The 23,323-nt window shown below is 44.0% G+C and overlaps 1 protein-coding gene across 6 annotated transcripts in view; it reads left to right on the forward strand.

Annotated features, from left to right (window-relative positions):
• The first annotated feature begins 937 nt into the window (after positions 1 to 937).
• The window catches only part of CCDC171 (coiled-coil domain containing 171), a 394,098-nt gene continuing 371,712 nt past the window's right edge, over positions 938 to 23,323 (forward strand). For 2 of the 6 annotated variants that reach the window (XM_070052470.2, XM_089317369.1), the window contains exons 1-3: positions 1,167 to 1,459; positions 10,787 to 10,943; positions 21,917 to 22,052. In XM_070052470.2, coding sequence (XP_069908571.2) covers positions 10,900 to 10,943; positions 21,917 to 22,052 — 180 coding nt within the window. In that variant the 5' untranslated portion in view covers positions 1,167 to 1,459; positions 10,787 to 10,899. Of the gene's footprint in view, positions 1,077 to 1,160; positions 1,460 to 2,717; positions 2,772 to 10,786; positions 10,944 to 21,916; positions 22,053 to 23,323 lie in introns of those variants that run through there. The other 4 variants (XM_089317359.1, XM_089317363.1, XM_089317367.1 and 1 more) reach the window with 4 other exon arrangements.

Here is a 23,323-nt window from a genome sequence, read left to right on the forward strand (position 1 = left end):
TTCTGGCTAAAGTATTTGGAAGTGGGGACTGGCCTCCTTTTTTAATCGAACCGAATAAACTCTAACCAATTAAGGTTTCAGTGCTGAAAGAATCACGGCGGTTTTAATCCCAATTTATATTTGCCTTTCTGACCGTTGGCTCCTCTGAGGGAGACAGAAGATAGCCGCTACACCTGGTTTCAGGTTGATTACAATCGACACGGGAGGAGTCTAGCACAAAAGGCTTGTTTTTACATTTTTATTTATTTTTTGGTACCGAACACCTTTTTGCGCGGAGGTGGTAATGAAGATAAAATCCTTAATCAAAATCTCTCCAATTTGCATTGATCTTTGGGGACTAGGCTTTCCAAAGCCAAGGAACAAAAGGATTCGGTTTCCCAACCTCCCTGAGGCGGCAGCAGATTGTGGAGCAGCTACCGGCAGAAACCGTACTATAAATTATCAACAAGAGGGAGGCGCACGCGCGCGCGAGTAACAGGGATGGGGGAGCGGTGGAGACGGAGCGCGCCTGGCTCCAAGGCCTTGTACTTCGTTATGCAATGTTTACATGCACTGCGACGGCATTAATGCACCGACACGCATTCTTCCTGCCCGGTTTACTATGGGAACGGGAGGAGGAGACAAACGGCCGAGAGCCGTTCAGACGCAGGGGAACAGCCACTGGTGCAGAAGCCAAATCCAAGAATTTCCCTCTGGGCTCTGGCACTAGCCCACAGACCGGGAAGGTTGCGCTGACCCTAAGAATCAGCGCAGCATTTAGTTCACAAAATGCAGGGTCTGGCTTCTCAGATTTTTACTCAGTAAGCAGGGAGAAGTAGTTAAAATCTGCTTTTCCAGTAGCCTCTGGGGATTCTGCGCCAGCAACCTGAGGACCTCACGCTGAGACCACCCTGAGACGCAAAGCCAGCCTCAGGTTCGCACGGGGAGGCGGGACGTCTGGAGCGGCAGCGCGCATGCGCGCGCTCGACCGCGAGCGCGCCGCGTCCCAGAGACGGCGCATGCGTTGGCTCGGCCCCCCAGCGAGGGCGCGCAGCTTCGCGGGCGGGCTCCGCCAATCGGAGCCCGGCGTACTTTGAGTACGTATCTCGGAGACGCGGGGGTGAGGGCTGCGGGAGGAAAGGGGAAGGCTGGGGCCGGTGGGAGCGGGGCGGGCTTGGGGCGGGGTCGGGGCGGGGCCGGCGACGCCTGTGAAAGTCTGCGAAGGTCTGAGACGGCAGCCGCCGCTTCTGCCCATCCCCCGGAAGTGGCGGTTGTAAACTTCGCCTCCTAGAGGCAAGTCCCCTCCAGTCCCCCAGTGCTGTTCGTTCCTCCTCCCCGGGTCCTAGAGTCCGTCGGGTTCCAGAGTTTTTGCTCCTACCCCTGATACGCGAGGGCTGCCCGGACTCCCTCCTGCCCCCGAGGGTTGAAGCTGCCCCTAGGCAGCTTGGGTGTGCGGTCTGGACCAGGCGAGACCCCTGAGGTAACCGAAGGGTGTGGAGACTTCGAGGAGAACGAGTTGGGGAGAAGAGATTTGGAGCGGAGCGGTGTAGGGGCTGCAGGGAGGGCTGTGGGAGTCCTCGAGTTAGCTTAGGGCTGTTAGGGTCGCCAGCGGGGACATACCGCCAGCGTCCCGGGCACAGTGTCTCCACCCAGCTGGGCGAGGATGCTGCAGCATCCGAGGCTGAGACGCAGCCGCAGTGCACTGAGGTCAGGCTGGGGACCAGACGGCCCGGACTTGGAGCTTCTTGGGTTTACAACTTCAGCCTGTGGTTCCCCCCAACCCCCCCTAGAATTAGTAATCCCTCCGAGGACAAAGGCCACGTTTTTCTCCTCCTCTTTTTAATGCTAGACGCCCTAAATGTTTGGTAACTAGAGTTGTGCTAGACTGTCTTCTGCAGCTTGTACTCTGAGAGACTTGGAAAAGTCAGCTTCGAGTTTTCCCAGAGCTGTAAATTCTCTGCACAAGTGGCGCCTCCTTTTGAATGTTTACTCCGTTATGATAATTATACCAGGGAAATACACATTCGTTCGTTTCTATGTTATTACAATAGCATTTATTTATTAGAAAGAGTTGGTACTTTATTCCATTACCCATCAGGGTTTTATAGTTCTCATAACTTTGAAGAAAAGAACCTACCTTTTTGTCACTTGTCCTAACAGTGCAACAAAACAGTGGTAAGCTGGAAAGGAACATGGGTTTCCACGAAGGGCAGAGGAAAACAAACCTGCTAAGAGGAGAGGTGAAGGAATGGTGTTTTATATTTGGATCTCAGGCACATCAGGTAGCCTTAAGCTTAAGATAAGCGTATTGGCTTGGATCCTGAAGTTTCATTTACTTCTGACATTTTTTGATTGTCTGAGCCTCTTTGTGTTGATCTTGCTTTGATGAGAGACTCACACATCCCCCAGTGAAGGTGAAACATATAAGGACTGACAGACTCCCAACACCTGTGCGATTACTAATGAAGACAGCAGTACCTAGTGAAAGGATAGATTTTGGAGTCAGCCGTGTAGGGGCTGGAATTCTGATTTTCCCCCTGAGTGTCTTCAGTTACTCAGCGTTTACAAAATGCCTGTTTTCTCATTTGTAAGCTGTGCACAGTAGTCTTCTAGGTTTATTGGAAGGATTAAAGAGATCAGGGATGCTCAGCTCAGCATGTGGCCCATAGTAAGTGCTCAGTAATAGTAGTTCTTATTTTCCATCCACTTGTCCGTCCCTTTTCCTCCCATCTGTGCAGACATACTGAGAGATGAGCACATTTTGGATGCAGACTGAAGGACTCAAATATGAGGTAGGAAAATGTTGTACCAGCTGTGGCTCCGAACTCTTAAAGCAGAATTGTCTTCTGGCTAGTACTTCCTCTCAAGATGTCCAGATCCTTGGTTTCGTGGCCTGAATTGCCCTACTATCTATTTTTTTTTTTAAAGAGCTTCTTATTGAAGAAATATGCATGTAATATCCCATTATCTATTTTAGTAGGAATGGTAAGAATATTCCCAACTCAGAAATGGAGAAGTTTAGGCCGGCGCCGTGGCTCACTAGGCTAATCCTCCACCTAGAGGCGCCGGCACACTGGGTTCTAGTCCCGGTCAGGGTGCCGGATTCTGTCCCGGTTGCCCCCCTTCCAGGCCAGCTCTCTGCTATGACCCAGGAGTGCAGTGGAGGACTTGGGCCCTGCACCCCATGGGAGACCAGGAAAAGCACCTGGATCCTGCCATCGGATCAGCGCGATGCACCGGCCGCAGAGGCCATTGGAGGGTGAACAAACGGCAAAAAAAGGAAGACCTTTCTCTCTGTCTCTCTCTCTCACTGTCCACTCTGCCTGTTAAAAAAAAAAAAAAAAGAAAAAGAAATGGAGAAGTTTAAATGAAAAAAATCCATCAACATAAAAAGCTGATTTTAAACTTTGCCTTTGTCCACCGCAGCTACTGAATGGCTTGGTTTTTGTCCCAAGCCTGTGAAAAAGTTCCCATCCAGATTGAGTGTCCACTGAAGATCCAAGTTATCTTGTGTCCAGAAGACCCTGATTTGCTGTTGGGACATGGGGATGAATGGGCTGTGTCTGAGAAATCAGCAGCAGGGAGCAGAAGTGCTTCCCTGAGAAGTGAGGTCTTTGATGCTCCCTAGCTGGGGTGAGCCTTGTCTTGAAGGCCAGTAACGAGGTACATGGCAAGCTCTGGAGTCAGTCAACTTGGGTGTCAATCCAGACTCTGTCACTTTCTACAAATGTGACTTTTGGTAAATGACTAAATGTATTTAAGACTCAATTTCTTATTTTTTTTAGAAAGCATATTCTTGGGTATCCACCAAGAGTTTACTTATTTATTTATTTGTAAGTCAGAGTTAAAAGGAAATAGAGAGAGAGAGAGCGAGCTTTCATCTACTCATTCTCTCCGCAAATGGCCGTAATAGCCAGGGCTGGGCAAGGTTGAAGCCATGAGTTTCATCCAGGTTTTCCATGTGGGTGGCAGGCCCCAAGCACGTGGGCCATCTGCTGCTGCTTTATCAGACCACCACTACTCATATAGGATGCCAGTGTTGCATGCTGTGGCTGTACCTGCTATGTTGCAATGCTGGCCCCCCCGTTTTATTTTTTTAAAGATTTATTTAATTACGGGGCCGGCGCCGTGGCTCACTTGGTTAATCCTCTGGCTGCAGCGCCGGCATCCCATATGGGCGCCGGGTTCTAGTCCTGGTTGCTCCTCTTCCAGTCCAGCGATCTACTGTGGCCCGGGAGGGCAGTGGAGGATGGCCCAAGTACTTGGGCCCCTGCACCTGCATGGGAGACCAGGAAGAAGCACCTGGCTCCTGGCTTCGGACCGGTGCAGTTCCTGCTGTTGCAGCCACTTGGGGAGTGAACCAATGAAAGGAAGACCTTTATCTCTGTTTCTCTCTCTCTCACTGTCTGTAACTCTGTCAAATAAAAAAAAAAAAAGATTAATTTTTTGAAATGTGGAGTTAGCGACAGAGAGATCCTCCATCTACAGGGTCACTCCCCTAATGGCCCCAAATACCAGGGGCTGGGGCAGGCTGAAGTCAGGAGGCTCCCACATGGTTAGCATTGGCCCAATTTTGGGCCATCTTTACTGCTTTCCCAGGCTAATTAGCAGAGAGTTGAATTGGAAGCAGAGCAGTCAGGACTTGAATGGGCATTCCTATGGGATGCCAGCATTACAAGCGACAGCTTAACCTTCTGTGCCACAACGCTGGCCTCTAAGGGAGGCTTTAGGTAGGATTTGTTTATGTTGAATTTTTTTTTTTAAGATTTTATTTATTTATTCGAAAGTCAGAGTTACACAGAGAGCAGAGAGGCAGAGAGAGAGAGAGGTCTTCCATCCATTGGTTCACCCCCCAGATGGCCGCAACGGCTGGAGCTGCACCGATCCAAATCCAGGAGCCAGGAGCTTCTTCTGGGTCTTCCATGCAGGTGCAGGGGCCCAAGGACTTGGGCCATCTTTTACTGCTTTCCCAGGCCATAGTAGAGAGCTGGATTGGAAGAGGAGCAGCTGGGTCTCGAACTGGCGCCGATATGGGATGCCAGCGCTTCAGGCCAGGGCATTAACCTACTGCACCACAGCGCTGGCCCCATATGTTGAGTTTTAAAATTTGAGATACAATTCACATAGCATAAAATTTACCATTTTAAACTATACAGTTAGACCGGCGCCGTGGCTCACTAGGCTAATCCTCTGACTGTGGCTCCAGCACCCCAGGTTCTAGTCTTGATTGGGGTGCTGGATTCTGTTCCGGTTGCTCCTCTTCCAGTTCAGCTCTCTGCTGTGGTCCAGGAAGGCAGTGGAGGATGGTCCAGGTCCTTGGGCCCTGCACCTTCATGGGAGACCAGGAGGAAGCACCTGGCTCCTGGCTTCGGATCGGCACAGCGCGCCAGCCGTAGTGACCATTTGGGAGGTGTACCAATGGAAGGAAGACCTTTCTGTCTCTCTCTCTCTCTCACTGTCTAACTCTGCCTGTCGAAAAAAAAAAAAAGTACACAGTTAGATGTTTTAGTATATTCACTACATTGTACAACTGTAATGCTTGTCTAATTCAGGAACATTTGCATCACCTCTAAAAACAAAATTTGTACCTATTAACAGTAAGAGCCAACTTCTCTCTCACCTTCTGGCAACTGTGAACCTACTTTTTGTTTTCATAAATTTGCCTTTTTGGGAATTTCATATTATTGAGTGGTACTTACATGTGACTTTAAAGTAAGATATTCTGGTTTCATTTATTTTCTTTTGCAGAGAGAGGGAAAGAAAGAATGAACAAACCCATCCATTTGTTCATTCCTCAAATGCCTGGGAACCAGAAATACAATCTGCATCTTCCTTGTAGGTGGCATGGAACCAACCACTTGAGCCATCACCTGCTGCTTGTTAGGGTGTGCATTAGCAAGAAGCTGGAATCAGGAGTGGAGCTGGAACTTTAGCCCAGGAACTCCCACATGGGATATGGGTATCCAGTGTGGTGGCTTAACTACTATGACAAACTCTTTCCCTATCTAGGCTTTTTGTGTCTGGCTTCTTTCACTTAGTACAATGTTTTCAAGGTTTATCTATGTGGCATGTATCACTACTTCATTCCTTTTATACGACTGAATCATATTCCCCCTAATTTATCCATTGATTAGTTGATAGATATTTAGATCATTTTCACTTTTTGGCTGTTATGAACATTTGAGTACAAATTTTCTTTAAAGTTATTGCTGTTGATTTTGCTGGATCAAATTCTCAGGTCCTTTTTTTAAAATGTACGCTGTTGTGTTTCAAAATGTTTTCTTTTTTTTATTTTTTTATTTTTTTTTTGACAGGCAGAGTGGACAGTGAGAGAGAGAGACAGAGAGAAAGGTCTTCCTTTGCCGTTGGTTCATCCTCCAATGGCCGCCGCGGCCAGCGCGCTGCAGCCGGCGCACCGCGCTGATCCGATGGCAGGAGCCAGGAGCCAGGTGCTTTTCCTGGTCTCCCATGGGGTGCAGGGCCCAAGCACCTGGGCCATCCTCCGCTGCACTCCCTGGCCACAGCAGAGGGCTGGCCTGGAAGAGGGGCAACCGGGACAGAATCCGGCGCCCCGACCGGGACTAGAACCCGGTGTGCCGGCGCCGCAAGGCGGAGGAGCTGCGGCGCCGGCCATCAAAATGTTTTCTTGAATTACAGTTTTTATTGTTTATTCCATTTGTTTGCTTTGATGCTCTTATTCAGGGACCTCTGTTAGCCTCATGTTGGCTATTCTTTGCTTGTCTTTAGTATTTTATCTTCAGTCCTTTTGATCTCTTTCTTCAGGTTTTATTTAATATTTTTCTGTTTCATTTGCTATAATTTTTAAAAATTTTTTTAATTTGTTTATTTTTTTATTTTTTGACAGGCAGAGTGGACAGTGAGAGAGAGAGACAGAGAGAAAGGTCTTCCTTTGCCGTTGGTTCACCCCTCAATGGCTGCCGCGGCCGGCGCACTGCGGCCGGCGCACTGTGCTGATCTGATGGCAGGAGCCAGGAGCCAGGTACTTCTCCTGGTCTCCCATGGGGTGCAGGGCCCAAGCACTTGGGCCATCCTCCACTGCACTCCCTGGCCACAGCAGAGAGCTGGCCTGGAAGAGGGGCAACTGGGACAGAATCTGGTGCCCCGACTGGGACTAGAACCCGGTGTGCCGGCGCCGCAAGGTGGAGGATTAGCCTAGTGAGCCGCGGCGCCGGCCCTATGTCTTTTTTTTTTTTTTTTTTAAAGATTTATTTATTTATTTGAAAGTCTGAGTTACACAGAAAGAGGAGAGGCAGAGAGAGAGAGAGGTCTTCCATCCGATGGTTCACACCCCAGTTGGCCACAACAGACGGAGCTGCGCTGATCCGAACCCAGGAGCCAGGAGCCTCTTCTGGGTCTCCTATGTGGGTGCAGGGGCCCAAGGACTTGGGCCATCTTCTACTGCTTTCCCAGGCCATAGTAGAGACCTGGATTAGAAGTGGAACAGCTGGGTCTTGAACCGGTACCCATATGGTATGCCAGTGCTTCAGGCCAGGGTGTTAACCCGCTGTGCCACACTGCCTGCCCCATTACTGTGTCTTTTTTAAGACTTTAACTGTTAACCTCATCCCTGAGTTTTTCTAGTTCTGATTCATGTTCTTTCATATCTTAAACCATTTTAAAAGTGTCTTTTGGTTCATTATGAAACAGTGAGTTATAATTTTCCTCTGTTTCAGGGGCATACTTTTCATTTCTAGGATTCTTTTATGTCCCACACTCTTTTTTTCCTGTATTAACTTTATGTGGGTTTTGACCCCATTACTTTTCTGTTTTTTTTTTTTTTTTTTTTTTTGATGATTAGTTTGTATGAACTTTGTGAATGAGGCATGATTGAGTAAACCTTTTCTAACTTAATTTAATCCTGTGTTAAATTGTTTTTTTGTGTGTGAAAGACTCTGGGGACTTTTTTTTTTTTTTTAAAGATTTATTTATTTATTTGAGAGGCAGAGTAACAGAGAGAGGGAGAGACAGAGAGAGAGACAGGTCTTCCACCTGCTGGTTCACTCTCCAAATGGCTGTAACTGCTAGAGCTGGGCTAATCCTAAGCCTGGAACCAGGAGCTTCTTCTGGTCTCTCACATGGGTGCAGGGACCCAAGCGCTTGGGCCATATTCTACTGCTTTTCCAGGCTACAAGCAGGGAGCTGGATTGGAAGTGGAGCTGCCTGGACTTGAGCTTGAGCCCATATAGGATGCTGGCACCTCAGGTGGAGGCTTTACCTGCTATGCCACAGTGCCGCCTCTGGGGACTTTTTTCTGAGATCTAATGCTGTTTCCTCCTCCATTTTGGTCTGGGCCATCTCCAATTTTGTCATTATTTTTCCTATTCTCAATTTTGATCTTGTTCCTAGCAGTTTCTTTAGTTTGGGCCTCTGTCCAGGAAGGGGGCCTTGACAGGGCAGCTTCTGTACCAGCCCATTAATGTTATTCACCTGTTTCAGTCCTGGAATGAGCAGGTCTCTCCCACATTCATCTGCTGCTCTCAAATTGGCTTGTATTAAATATTTGTTGACTCTTGGGGTTTCTGTCAGCCTTATTGTTTCTCTTTGCTTTTCTCTATAGACAGCTTGATTACTCCTGGGCAAGTTTTGTAACTATTTGGCCTCTTAATTGTTTTTTTAATTAATTAACTTATTTGAAAGGCAGAGTTGGGCGGGGGGGCGGGGGAGAGAGAGAGAATGAATCTTCCATCTGCTGGTTCACTCCCCATATGGCCACAATGGCCAGAGCTGAGCCGATCTGAAACCAGGAGCCAGGAGCTTCCTTTGGGTCTCCCATGTGGATGCAGGGGCCCAAGTACTTGGGTACTGCCTTCACAGGTCATTAGCAGGGAGCTGGATTGGAAGTGGAGCAGCCAGGACTTGAACCAGTGCCCATATGGGATGCCAGCGGTTTAACCCACTATGCTACAGTGCTGGCTTATAGAGGGAGAGGGGGGTTAAATACTGCTCTTGGTGTTGATTTCTGTATATAGGTGCTTTAGATAGGATTTTTGCAAAATTTCTCATTTAAATTAGTAGAGAATTAAATTACAGAAAAAGAGACTTGATAAAATACACATAAGAGCTGGTATGAAAACCTGTTTTCCAATTGTATGGATATCTTTGTGTTACTCAACTTTTTTTTCTTTTTTAACTTTTCATGAACATTTTCAAGCTTGTTCAAGGCCAGCATCCCATCTCCTTTGCCATGGTCTTTTGGTTTGTAGTAAGTAACAGATTGAAAATTAGCATGGGGTTTAGGGCCAGTGTTTTGGCACGGTGATAGCAGCATCCCATATGGGTGCTGGTCCTGGCTGCTCCAGTTCTGATCTAGCTCCCTGCTAATGGGCCTGGGATAGCAGCAGAGAATATCCTGAGTGTTTGAGCCTCTGCCACCCACATGGGAGACCCAGATGGAGTTCCAGGCTCCTGGCTTTGTGTTGGCCCAGCCCAGACATTGTGGCTATTTGGGGAGTGAATCAATAGATTCTAGCTTTCAAATAAATAAATTAAACTCTCACTGATAAATCTAAAAATATTCCTGATTTTACTTTGTTTCATACTGAATGCTATGCCCTGGAGATAGCATACATATTCCTTTTTCAAATTTAAGAAGCATCTTTTAATTTTTTTTTTTAAGAGACAGAAACAGACGAACCCTCATGTGCTTGCTCACTTCCCACGTGCCTGTAATGGCTAGAGGTAGAGTTGGCTGAATCTAGGAGTCAGGAATTCAAACCAGTTCTCCCACGTGGGCTATAGGAACTCAGTTACTTGATCATCACTGCTGCCTCCAGGAAGGAAGCTAGAGTCAGGAGCTGGAACCTGATATTGAACTCAGGTGCTCCAACAAGTGTCTTAACTGTTATGCTAAGTGCCCACTCCTGGTGACTATCTTATGGTAATATTTTCATCTGAGAAATTAAAATAATCAAATTCTTCAATCATTACCTTGTTCTTACAAGAAGCAACATCATTTTAATATTTTGTCCTTTTTATTTCTAATCCTTTCTAAAAAATTTGAGAGGGGAAAAATAAGAGAGGGTGCCAGCACAAGCAAGAGCAAGTACAAGTGCTCGCATCCACTGGTTCACTCCCCAAATGCCTGCAGTGGCTGGTGCTGGGCCAGGTGCAAACAGGAGCTTGGAACTCAATCCCAGTGTTCCGTGTGGGCGGCAGGGACTTCATTGTGTGAGCCATCACTGCTGCTTCTCAGGGTCTGTATTAGCAGGAAGCTGGAGTGAGGAGCTAGAGCCTGGAATTGAACCTGGGTACTGTGATGTGAGAATTGGTGTCCTAACTAATATCTTAACTGCTAGGTTAAATGACTGCTCCTCTAATGCTTTTTGAAAGAAAGCCTTATTATCATTTATTTATTTAATGATTTATTTATTTATTTGAACGGCAGAGTGACAGAGAAAGGGAAAAACAGATTTTCCAATCTCTGATTCACTCTCCAGATGGCTGCAATGGCCAGTGGTGGGCCAGGCCAAAACCAGGAGGTTGGAACTTCATTTGGATCTCCCATGTGGGTGGCTGGAGCCCAAGCACTTGGACCATTGTCTGCTGTCTTCCCAGGTGCATTAGTGGGAAGCTGAATCAGAAGCAGAGGTGCCTGGACTTGAATTGGCACTCCAATATAGGATGCTGGTGTCACAAGCAGTGGCTTAGCCCACTGCTCTGCAGTGCTGGCTCCTATAGCATTTTAGAACTATGTATTTGTTATAATTTTAAAAATACAAATAGGTCAATCACATTCTCTCAGAATTCAATCATATAATTGCTGTTGTATTTTTTACTCTCTTAACAGAGTTCTGTCCATCTAACCTGAGACTCACAGACATCTTGGACAATTTTGATCATCAATAAAGAAGTTTATAATTAAGTAACAGTGGGGTTTTTGAAAGAGCTAGAAGAATTATCATGAATTTAAACACTTCGAGTAATCCCACTGGTGATACCCAAAGGTAATCCTCTATTCTTTTCCTTTAGTTAAAAAATGTTTTTGTTTGCAAGGACCAGGGAGAATTAAGTGATTAGTGGGACTAATTTTTTTTTAAAGGTTTATTATTTATTTTAAAGGCAGAGTTATAGAGGCAGAGGCAAAGAGAGAGAAAAAGATCTTCTATCTGCTGGTTCACTCTCCAAGTGACCACCAAGGGCCGGAGCTGGGCCAGTCCAAAGCCAGGAGGCAGGACCTTCTTCCAGCTCTCACAGTGGGGCTAATTTTAAGAATATTCATGGGAGGCCAGCGCCACGGCTCAATAGGCTAATCCTCCGCCTGCGACGCCGACACTCCAGGTTCTAGTCCCGGTCGGGGCACCGGATTCTGTCCTGGTTGCTCCTCTTCCAGTCCAGCTCTCTGCTGTGGCCCGGGAGTGCAGTGGAGGATGGCCCAGGTCCTTGGGCCTTGTACCTGCATGGGAGACCAGGTGAAGCACCTGGCTCCTGGCTTTGGATCAGCGTGGTGTGCCAGCCACAGCGCGCCAGCTGCAGTGGACATTGGGGGATGAAAGGAAGACCTTTCTTTCTGTCTCTCTCTCTCTCTCTCTCACTGTCTACTCTGTCTGTCAAAAAAAAAAAAAAAAAAAAGAATATTCATGGGAAGTAGAAATTTCATGGGACTGGAGGGGCAGGAATGATATCTCATAAGATGGCGCTGGATCTAGAAACTTCAGGAGATTCCTGCTGACCTTGTAGCCTGGACCACCTTGTAGCCTGTTCCTTTTTAACTTGGACCACAAAAGTTCATAGTCTGAAATTTCTCCTGTCACTAGAGTCTTGCTTATTCTTTTGTACTGTTCTGGATTTTTTCCTTGTATTTCTGCTTATTCATATTTGTGTTTGTTCACTTTGTTTCTGCATACTTCTGTGGCTCTACTTTACCCCTTCTTTCTTCATTGCCATGGCTCTAATTCCTAGCTTCTGTTGTGAGCTGTTCCTTTACTGGTGTCTCAGTTTACTTTTCAAGAGGAAGCATCTAATTGCTGTTGCTCATCTCATCTTTTTTTGTACCATTGGTTTCTGCCTTTGGGTGAAGTGCCTACCTTAGTTCATTCTTCTCTGTAGTTGGAGTCCATAATGTGAAATTGGACCAGATAGGAGGAGAGTGCATTGTTTCCTAAGTGTGGTTTACAAAGAAATAAGTATAGAAATTGAAAGTAAATGTTTAGAAGTTTATATGATAATATAATAGTAATTTTCTGTCTGCTGAATCTAGAAATTAGACATTTATGGTTGTGTTCTATGTATTGTTTAAAATAAGATTTATTTATTTATTTGAAAAAGAGAGAGATCTTCAATCTGTTGGTTCACTCCCCAAGTGACTGCAATGGCTGGGTCTGAGCCAGACTGAAGCCAGGAACCAAGAGCTTCTTTCAGGTCTCCCACATAGGTGCTGTGCCCCAAGCACTTGGGTCATTTTCCAGTGCTTTCCCAAGACTTAAGCAGAGAGCTGGATTGGAAGTGGAGCAGCTGAGACTCGAACTGGTACTGATATGGGTTGCAGGCACTACAGGTGGAGGCTTAACTTTATATGCCTCAATGCCAGCCCCTGTAATCTGTTTTAAAAATAATCCATTTAAAAAATGTTTTAAAGAAGCATCACTGGGGCCGGCGCTGTGGTGTAGTAGGCTAAGCCTCTACCTGAGGTAGCAGCATCCCATATGGACACCCGTTCGTATCCTGGCTGCTCTTTTTCTGATCCAACTCTCTGCTTATGGCCTGGGAAAGCAGTGGAAGATGGCCTAGGTGCTTGGGCTGCTGCACCTGCATGGGAGATCTGGAAGAAGCTCCTAGCTCCTGGCTTCGGAATGGCTCAACTCTGACTGTCGTGGCTATTTTGGGAGTGAACCAGCAGATGGAAGACCTTTCTCTTTGTCTCCCCCCTCTCTGTAACTCTGCATATCAAATAAATAAAATCTGTTTTTACTTTTTTTTTTTTTTTTAAAGAGCATCGTTGGGGTGGGGTGGACAAAGCCTTTCCTCACATTTAGTTTGAGAAGGATTGATTTATACTGCCTTTTCAGCAAGGATGTGTGGGTGTGTCAAGTACCATGACTAACATGTACTTTTGAGTGGGATTTGCTATACAAATGGTACCTACGCTTCTTTTGGAAGATATTTTTAAATCCTTTCTGCAGAAAGGTAGGGTATAAGTAAATTATAAACTTTTTTCTTTGCTTAGTTTTTTCAAATGTTGGAAGGGGCAAGATGAAGCATCATCAATTTGTTTTCTGCCATCACCTTAAAAACTACTGAATAAAGGATTTTCAGATTTCCTTCTTGTTCCAATATTCTATTTGTACACATTCATACATACATAAAAATAAATGTATATATGTATAGGCACATTAAAAAATTTTGAAAATATGAGGGGTGAGTGTGTGGCCTACTGGTTAAGCTGCCAGTTGGGTGTGTCTGGGTTTGAGTCCTGGCCTGCTGTCAATTCCACTCGTGGGAGACCCAGGATTGAGTTCTGGGCTCCTGGCTTCTGCAGGCATTTGGGAAATGAACTAGGATCTGAGTGTTGTCCGGCTGTCTTTTTCTGTGTCTGTGCCTCTCGAATAAATAAATGATTAATTAAAAATGCAAAAGAGCAAAACAATAAAACTACTTTTTTATTCTACTACTTTTTTTCCTACCACTTAGAGTTATCTATTGACAATATTTCTGTAAATGTTTGTTGAGAATTTTAAAAATGAAGATATCATTATATCATATAGGTATATATTTAAAATTAAAATAATATTTAACAGTATTTACTATTCTGATTTTTCAATTTGTAGGAAATATCAATATTCATCATAAGTTTTAATGGCTCAGTTGCTCTTCATAATTTTAGAAACTGGATAACTCTGTCTAAATTCTGTTTACCACTAGTCTACTCTCTGTTCTACATATTTGCCTTTTTTGAACAACTCATATAATATAAATGAAATCATGCAATATTTAGTTTTTGTGTCTGACTTCTTTCACTGTGCATGTTCTTGAGGTTTATCATGTCGCAGTGTATATCATACATTGTTTTTTTATTGATGAATAGTATTCCATTGTATGTTATACCATATTTTGTTTTCCCATTCATCAGTTGGTGTCTACTTGTCCAGTTGTTGCCACTTTTTGGCTACTATTAATAATGCTGTTCTGAATATATGCATGTAAGTCTTTGTGTTGATATGTATATTTATATTTCAGGTAGGTTCTTGCTGCATCATGTGGTAAACTTTTTTTTTAAGATAGATTTATTTATTTATTTTATTTTTGACAGGCAGAATGGACAGTGAGAGAGAGAGAGAGACAGAGAGAAAGGTCTTTCTTTGCTGTTGGTTCACCCTCCAATGGCCGCTGTGGCCGGCGCACTGCGCTGATCCAAAGCCAGGAGCCAGGTGCTTCTCCTGGTCTCCCATGGGGTGCAGGGCTCAAGCACTTGGGCCATCCTCCACTGCACTCCCGGGCCACAGCAGAGAGCTGGCCTGGAAGAGGGGCAACCGGGACAGAATCCGGCGCCCCGACCGGGACTAGAACCTGGTGTGCTGGCGCCGCAAGGCGGAGGATTAGCCTATTGAGCTGCGGCGCCGGCCAAGATTTATTTTATTTATTAGAAGGAGTTGCAGAGAGAGGTAAGACACAGAGAGAGACAGAGAGGTCTTCCATCCACTGTTTCACTAAGTGGCTGCAACAGCTGGAGCTGAGCTGATTCAAAGCCAGGAGCCAGGAGCTTCTTCCTGGTCTCCCATGTGAGTGCAAGGGCCCAGGGACTTGGGCCATCCTCCACTGCTTTCCCAGGCACATTAGCAGGGAGCTGGATCAGAAGTGGAGCAGCCAGGATTCAACTGGTGCCCCTGTGGGATGCCAGTGCTGCAGGTCTGGGCTTTAATTCACTGTACCATAGCGCCAGCCCTTGTAAACTTATGTTAAAGGTTTTCAGAATCTGCCAAATTGTGTTTCAAAGGACTGGACCATTTTACATTCTCACCAGCAATATATGACTGTTTTATTTCTATTTCTTGGTTAGCATTTTTTAAAAAGATTTTATTTATTTATTTGACAGAGAGTTGCAGACAGAGAGAGAGGGAGACAGAGAAAAAGGTCTTCTATCTGCTGGTTCATGTCCTAAATGAGAGTGGGCCATCTTTTACTGCTCTTCCAGGCCATAACAGAGAGCTGGACTGGAAGAGGAGCTGGCACCCATATAGGATACTGGCACTGCAGGCAGAGGCCTAGCCCACTGCGCCACAGTGCCAGCCCCACATTTGTTATTATATCTGACTTTTGATTTTAGCTATTGTAGGGACTATGAAGTGGTATGTTTTTTTTTTGTGTGTGTGTGTGTGTGTTTGACAGGCAGAGTTAGAGAGAGAGACAGAGAGAAAGGTCTTCCTTTTCTGTGGGTTCACCCCCCCAAGTGGCCGCTATGGTTGGCGTGTTGCAGCCTGCGCGCTGAGCCCATCTGAAGCCAGGAGCCAGGTGCTTCCTCCTGGTCTCCCATGCAGGTGCAGGGCCCAAGGACCTGGGCCATTCTCCACTGCACTTCTGGGCCACAGCAGAGAGCTGGACTGGAAGAGGAGCAACCGGGACAGAATCCAGCACCCCATCCGGGACTAGAACCCGGGGTGCCGGTGCCGTAGGCGGAGGATTAGCCTAGTGAGCTGTGGCGCTGGCCATGCTTTTGTGGTTTTAATTTGAATTTTCTTAATGATTAATCAAGAAAAGCACCCTTGCATATGCCTCTTGGCCATTCATATATCTTCTTCGATGAAACTTCTATTCAAGTTTTTTGTTTGTTTAAAAATTTTATTTATTTGAAAGGCAGAGCAACAGAAAAGGGGGTGGGGAGAGAGAGAGAGCAAGAGCGAGAGAGAGAGCGAGCTCTTCTATTACCTGTTTCACTCCCCAGCTGACTGCATCAACCAGGAGTCAAGAACTCCATCAGCGTCTCTCTTGTGGGTGGCAGGGACTCAAGCATTTGGGCCATCATCTGATGCCTCCTAGGCACATTTGCAGGAAGCTGGAGGGGAAGTGTGGAGTAACTAAGACTTGAACTTGGCACTCCCATGTGGGACACAGGTGTCCCAGGCAGTGGCTTAACTTGATCTGCCACAATGCTTGCCCCTGTTGTCTTATTTTTAAAGGAGGTTTTTTTTTGTTATTGAGCTTTAAGAAGTCTTTACATATTTTGGGTTTAAGTCCGTTATTGGGTTTATGATTTACAAATGTTTCCTCCCATTCAATGGCTTGGCACATTATTTTCTTAATAATGTATATGGAAGTACAAAAGTTTTTAACTTTGAGGAAGTCCAGTTAAGCAGTTCTTTTCCTATGTGGATTGTGCTTTCAGTTTTATGTCTAAGAAATGTCTGATTAATATAAGGTCCTGAAGACATTTCTATGTTTTCTTCTAGAAGTTTTATAATGTTAGGTCTATGTTCAAGTCTGTGCTGCATTTTAAAACATTTTTTTGGTTTATTTTATTATTTGAAAGGGAGACAGAAAGAGAAGGCAGACACAAATAAGAGAAAATGTGATATTTGTCTTTCTGATATGGCTTGATGGCTGTCATATCATTTGATAGATATTTATAAATATTGCTTCACTGAATTATACTTTGTATGTGACAATATACCTTTGTCTACATTATGATTATTGCCATGAAGCCCTCATTTTGTGATATTAATATTTCTGTTTTCAGGAAAAATTAACATATATGTATGAATATAATATCTACACATGAAGTGAATGTGGCAAAGTGTTAAAAATTATTAAATTTTGGGGCCAGTGCTGTGGCGTAGCAGGTGGAGCTGCCGCCTGCAGTGCTGGCATCTCATGTGGGTGCTGGTTTGAGACCTGTCTGCTCCACTTCCAATCCAGCTCTCTGCTATGGCCTGGGAAAGCAGTGGAAGATGGCCCAAGTGCTTGGGCCCTGCACCTGCGTGGGAGACCCGGAAGAAGCTCCTGGCTCCTGACTTCAGATTGTTGCAGCTCTGGCCATTGTGGCCAACTGGGGAGTGAACCAGCAGATGGAAGACCTCTCTCTGCTTCTCCTACTTTCTGTGTGTAATTCTGACTTTCAAATAAATAAATCTTTGAAAAAAAATGTTAAATTTTAACACTTAAAATATGGAATAAGCTTAAAAATAAAGACACAGGGAGCTTTTCCATTTGCTGATTCAACCCCAAATGCCCAATATCCAGGACTGGGCCAGGCTAAAACTAGGAGCCTTGGGGCTGGCGCTGTGGCACAGCTGGTTAACGCCTTGGCCGAAGGGCTGGCATACCATATGGCCGCTGGTTCTAGTCCTGGCTGAAAGCAGTAGAAGATGGCCCCAAGTCCTTGGGCCCCTGCACCCATGCGGGAGACCTGAAGGAAGCTCCTGGCTCCTGGCTTCGGATTGGCACCGTTGCGGCCAATTGGGGAGTAAACTATCGGATGGAAGACCTCTCTCTCTCTGCCTCTCTTCTCTCTGTGTAACTCTGACTTTCAAATAAATAAATAACATCTTAAAATAATAATAATAATAAAAAAACAGGAGCCTGGAACTCAATTCAGTTCTCACATGTGAGTGGCCCAGACTTTGTTACTTGAGCCCTCACCTGCTACATCCCAGCATAGAAGAATGGGAAACTGGAATTGGAAATGGAAATAGGACTTGAACTGAGACACACCGTTAGGGGTTACACACGCTCCAAGCAGCGTCTTAATCTCTATGCTAAATGCCAGCTCCGTGCTCCATTTTAAGTTACGTTTTGTGTGTAGTGAGGTAAAAGTCTAAATTAATATTTTGCATGTGGATAGTCTGTTGTTTTAGCCCCATTTATTGATAAGACTGTTCTTTCCCCCAGTAAATTACCTTATTGCCTAGGTTTCTGGCGATCCTGGTCTGTCTGCTAAAAAAAAGGTGACTGACTCTCAACGTTAGAGGTACTGTGTTTGTGGCATGTTCGGTAGGGGATATGGTTAAGTTGTTTTGCTGGAGAACCCCTGGTGACAGTATCTTGAGTTTTTTTTTTTTTTTTTTTTTTTTTTTTTAACCTGGCTGGTTAGATTCTCCAATGAAGAGACTTCTAATCTCTGCTTGGCTGACTTTGTTCTGGCAGACAAGTGGTATTAAATGACTAGGGTTGCAGGTGTTTTGCTTAATGGTTAACAGTAACCTGTGTCCCACATCAGAGTGCCTGGGTTTGAGTGCCGGCATCAGCTCCTGATTACAGTTTCCTGCTAATGCAGACTATAGGTACCAGGGGTGATGGTTCAATTATGTGAGTTTCTGCAATACACATGGATTGAGTTTTCAGCTCCTGACCTCCTCCCCTCCCCCAAACAGATGAAGTATACCAGCACATGGGAACTCTCTCTGTCTCTCAAATAAATAAAATTGAAACAAAAAGCTAGTACTGTCACTCATAATATAATATAATTTTTTACTCAAGCCTGTTTTAAGTATGGAACACATAGCTCATTTGTATCAAATGTCCATCCAGAGGTCCTGTTTTTTTGATTTTTTTTTTAACTTTTATTTAATAAATATAAATTTCCAAAGTACAACTATTGGATTATAGCAGCTTTTCCCCCCCATAACCTCCCTCCCACCCGCAACCATCCCGTCTCCCGCTCCCTCTCCCATCCCATTCACATCAAAATTCATTTTCAATTATCTTTATATACAGAAGATCAGCTTGTATATACTAAATAAAAATTTCAAAAGTTTGCACTTACACAGATACACAAAGTATAAAGTACTGTTTGAGTAGTAGTTTTACTGTTAATTCGCATAGTATAACACATTAAGGACAGAGATCCTACATGGGGAGTAGGTGCACAGTGACTCCCGTTGTTGATTTAACAATTGACACTCTTGTTTATGACGTCATTAATCACCCAAGGCTCTTGTCATGAGCTGCCAAGGCTATGGAAGCCTCTTGAGTTCACAAACTCGAATCTTATTTAGACAAGGCCATAGTCAAAGTGGAAGTTCTCTCCTCCCTTCAGAGAAAGGTACCTCCTTCTTTGATGGCCCATTCTTTCCACTGGGATCTCACTCACAGAAATCTTTCATTTTTTTTTTTTTTTCAGAGTGTCTTGGCTTTCCATGCCTGAGAAACTGTCATGGGCTCAGATCCGAATGCCTTAAGGGCTGATTCTGGGGCCAGAGTGCTGTTTAGGACATCTGCATTCTGTGAGTCTGCTGTGTATCCTGCTTCTCAGGTTGGATTGTTCTCTCCTTTTTAATTCTATCAGTTATTATTAACAGAAAATAGTCTTGTTTATGTGACCTCTTCGACTCTATTATTATGAACAATTATGAACTGAAACTAATCACTTTGACTAGTAAGATGGCATTGATACATTTCACCTTGATGGGATTGAATTAGAATCTCCTGGCACGTTTCTAGCTCTACCATTAGAGATAAGTCCGTGTGAGCAAGTGCCAAACTGTATATCTCCTCCCTGTCTTATTTCTACTCTTATATTTAACAAGGATCACTTTTCAGTTAAAATTTAAACACCTAAGAATAATTGTGTGTTAATTAAAGAGTTCAACCAATGGTATTAAGTAGACCAAAAAAATATTAAAAGGAATAGAATAGTAAGTTGTTCCTCGACAGTCAGGACAGGGCTGATCAAGTCATTGTTTCTCATAGTGTCCATTTCACTTCTACAGTTTTCCTTTTAGGTGCTCAGTTGTCACTGATCAAGGAGAACATATGATATTTGTCCTTTTGGGACTGGTTTATTTCACTCAGCATGATATTTTCCAGATTCCTCCATTTTGTTGCAAATGACCGGGTTTCATTTTTTTTATTGCTGTATTCTATAGAGTATATATCCCATAATTTCTTTATCCAGTCTTCTGTACATGGGCATTTAGGTTGATCCCATGTCTTAGCTATTGTGAATTGAGCTGCAATAAACATTGAGGTGCAGACAGCTCTTTTATTTGCCAATTTAATTTCCTTTGGGTAACTTCCAAGGAGTGGGATGGCTGGGTCATGTGGTAGGGTTATATTCAGGTTTCTGAGGAATCTCCAGACTGACTTCCATAGTGGCTTTACCAGTTTGCATTCCTACCAGCAGTGGGTTAGTGTGCCTTTTTCCCCACATCCTCACCAGCATCTGTTGTTAGTTGATTTCTATATGTAAGCCATTTTAACCGGGTGAAACCTCATTGTGGTTTTGATTTGCATTTCCCTGATGGCTAGTGATCCTTAACATTTTTTCATGTGTCTGTTGGCCGTTTGGATTTCCTCTTTTGAAAAAAGTCTATTGAGGTCCTTGGCCCATCTCTTAAGTGGGTTTTTTGTTTTGTTGTTGTGGAGTTTCTTGATCTCTTTGTAGATTCTGGTTATTAATATTTATCTGTTGCATAGTTTGCAAATATTTTTTCCCATTCTTTTGATTTTTGTTTTTTAATTTAAAGATTTATTTATTTATGGGGAAGAAGGAACAGAGAAATCTTCCATCCGCAGGTTCACTACCCAAATGACCACAAAAGCTGGAGCTGATCTGCAGCCAGGAGTTGGGAGCTTCTTCTGGGTCTCCCATATGGGTTCAGGGGCCCAAGTACTTGGGCCGTCTTTTACTACTTTCCCAGGTGCATTAGCAGGGAGCTGGACCGGAAGAGGAGCAGCTGGGACCTGAGCTGGTGTCCATACAGGATGCTGATACAGCATGTGGTGCCTGCCCCCAGAGATGTTTTGTTTTATGCTCTGCACAGAATAAGGCTTTCCTAGTGTCCTGCCACACTGGGGGCTAGCCAGGTGCCCCGACGTGTGGTGTGTGATGTAGAGGATCAGAGGACCTAATTATTTTATTGGCAGATTTTTAACCAGTTCTGTTTTTCTGTTCTGCTCTCACCCTCATTTCAAATCACTGGGCTTTTTGGAGGCTGGGGTGTAAATTAGGTTGCTTTTCCCTACCACTGGTTTTGAATTTAACTGTTTTAGGTAAATCAGTTACCACCTGTCTGCCTTCCTTCCCCCTTCCACTTGTTTATTGCCATGATCTCATCGTCTGTGCTGTTCTCCTTATGGATATATACCTCTAAATTCTGTTTGCTGTTAGTTTAATGTTTCTTGGTGGGGGACAGAATACAGTGCTTTAGTCTGCCATTTTAAAAGAAGAATCTATAATCTATATAGAATCTATACTTTGACTTACACTTTTTTTTTAAGATTTATTTGTTTATTTGAAAGGGTTATAGAGAGGCAGAGAAAGAGAGATCTTCCATCTGCTGGTTCACTCACTAGATGGCCTCAATGGCTGGAGCTGGGCTGATCCAAAGCCAGGAGCTTATTCCGGGTCTCCAGTGCGGGTGCAGGGGCTCAAGGACTTGGGCCATCTTTCACTGCCTTCACTGGCAACAGCAGAGAGCTGGATTGGAATTGGAGCAGCCGGGACTAGAACCAGCGCCCATATGGGATGCCGGCACTGCAGGTGGCGGCTTTACCCGCTGTGGCACAGCGCCGGCCCCTAGAATGTAATATCTTTATGTCAAGTACCATACTCTCTGTTTTTTGAAAAATAAATTATAAGAAATACCAGAAGTGCTGGGGCCGGCGCTGTTGCGCAGTGGGTTAAAGCCCTGGCCTAAAGCACTGGCATCCCATCTGGGCTCCGGTTCTAATCCCAGCTGCTCCTCTTCCAATCCAGCTCTCTGCTATGGCTTGGGATAGCAGTAGACGATGGCTAAAGTCTTTGGGTCCCTGCACCCATGTGGGAGACCCAGAAGAAGCTCCTGGCTCCTACCTTTGGATTGGCACTGCTCCGGCCATTGTGGCCATCTGGGGAGTGAACCAGTGGATGGAAGACCTCTCTCTCCATCTCTACCTCTCTCTCTAACTCTTCCAAATAAATAAAATAAATCTTAAAAAAAATTAAATACCAGAATTGCTGTGAATTATGCTATATGTATTTATATTTTATTTTTATATTATTTCTTAGGTTAAAGAATGCCTCATTGGATCTCAAGCAAGCAATTAAAAATGAAACAGATTTGGATATTATTGCTGATCTGAGAAAAAAACTCCATCGGGCTAAGAAAGAAAAATTAGAAATAACAACTAAGCACAATGCAGAGGTAGAATTTATTTCCTCACAAATAACGCTACAAGTTTGAATTTTTACATTCATTTCAAATTCATATTTAATCTTTATTACTATTCTTTTGTTGTGCTTATAAAGGAGATGGTAATAAAGAAAACAGGAATCAGGAGTGGAGCTGGGATGCTGACGTAGGTACCATGATATTAGATGCAAATGTTCCAACAGACATCCTAACTCCTAGGCCCAATGCCTACTACTTGGTTTCTTCTTGTTTTACTATGCCATTATATCTGTGTGTCTTTACATATGTATATATTCCAAGGATGGTAGTTTTTTTTCCTTTTGAAGATACCGAAGGAATTATGTTTCTGTTTCTGTCGTCTGCTATATTCTTTCATTTTTTTTTTCTCTTTTTACATCTTATTCTTAAAGTTCAACTTAGGTAGCCTGGTGTAGTGTGAAGAATATCTGATTACGAAGACCTTGACTCATTCCTGCCGCCTCTGTTTACAGGCTATGTGACCGTTGGCTAGCTATTTATCTTTTTACATCATTAGTTTCTTATTGTGAAATGCTCTTCCCAAAGGGTTGTTGTGGTAATTAAGTGAAATAAAATTTATACAGAGGTTGTGAATATAATAGCAGCTGTAAATTATTGTTGTTAAATATAAACAGTTTGCTTTCCTTCCCTTCATGCTAACGTCTGATGCTATCCTGTCGGGGACCTCATGTAGTCTCCCTAAGTGAAATCAATTGCTCCTTTCTTTGTTCTGCTGGAACACCTTGCTGTGACAGATATTTAGAACTGAAACATTTATTTCTTTAGTCTCTTCAGTGTGTGATCCCCCCTGAGAGCACAAAGCGGTGACTGAGCATTGTCTCTGTTGCATATATTGCTTAATGCATAAAAAATGATTTTTTCAGTGTATAAAAGGAGCAGTGTTATTGACGATTAAAATAAGAAATGAATATGTGATGGCCTTATTTTTGTTTTTTAGTAGCAGTTAAAGTAATTTTAAAATGATAATTGAAGTAATTATATCTGTTTATATTGAGTTAACATGCAACCAAAGACAAAGTGGTATTTGTTAAGTAAATGCTGATTGTTTGTAAACTCTAAAAATCATATTTTAAAACCAAATGTGTATTTTACTTTTAGTATTAGTGTCATGATAATCATTCTTCTATCAGATATGTTCTGTCACACATATTTTGCAGTTGTCATTAGTTTCTCTTAGCAGAACACACTGTTCTCTGTTACTAGATCAAAATGTTTTGAAGTATGTGTTCTCATTAAAGAAACAG

This window comes from Oryctolagus cuniculus, chromosome 1 (genome assembly GCF_051225735.1).
Source record: "Oryctolagus cuniculus isolate XC-2025 breed Fujian yellow rabbit chromosome 1, ASM5122573v1, whole genome shotgun sequence".
NCBI lineage: Eukaryota > Metazoa > Chordata > Mammalia > Lagomorpha > Leporidae > Oryctolagus > Oryctolagus cuniculus.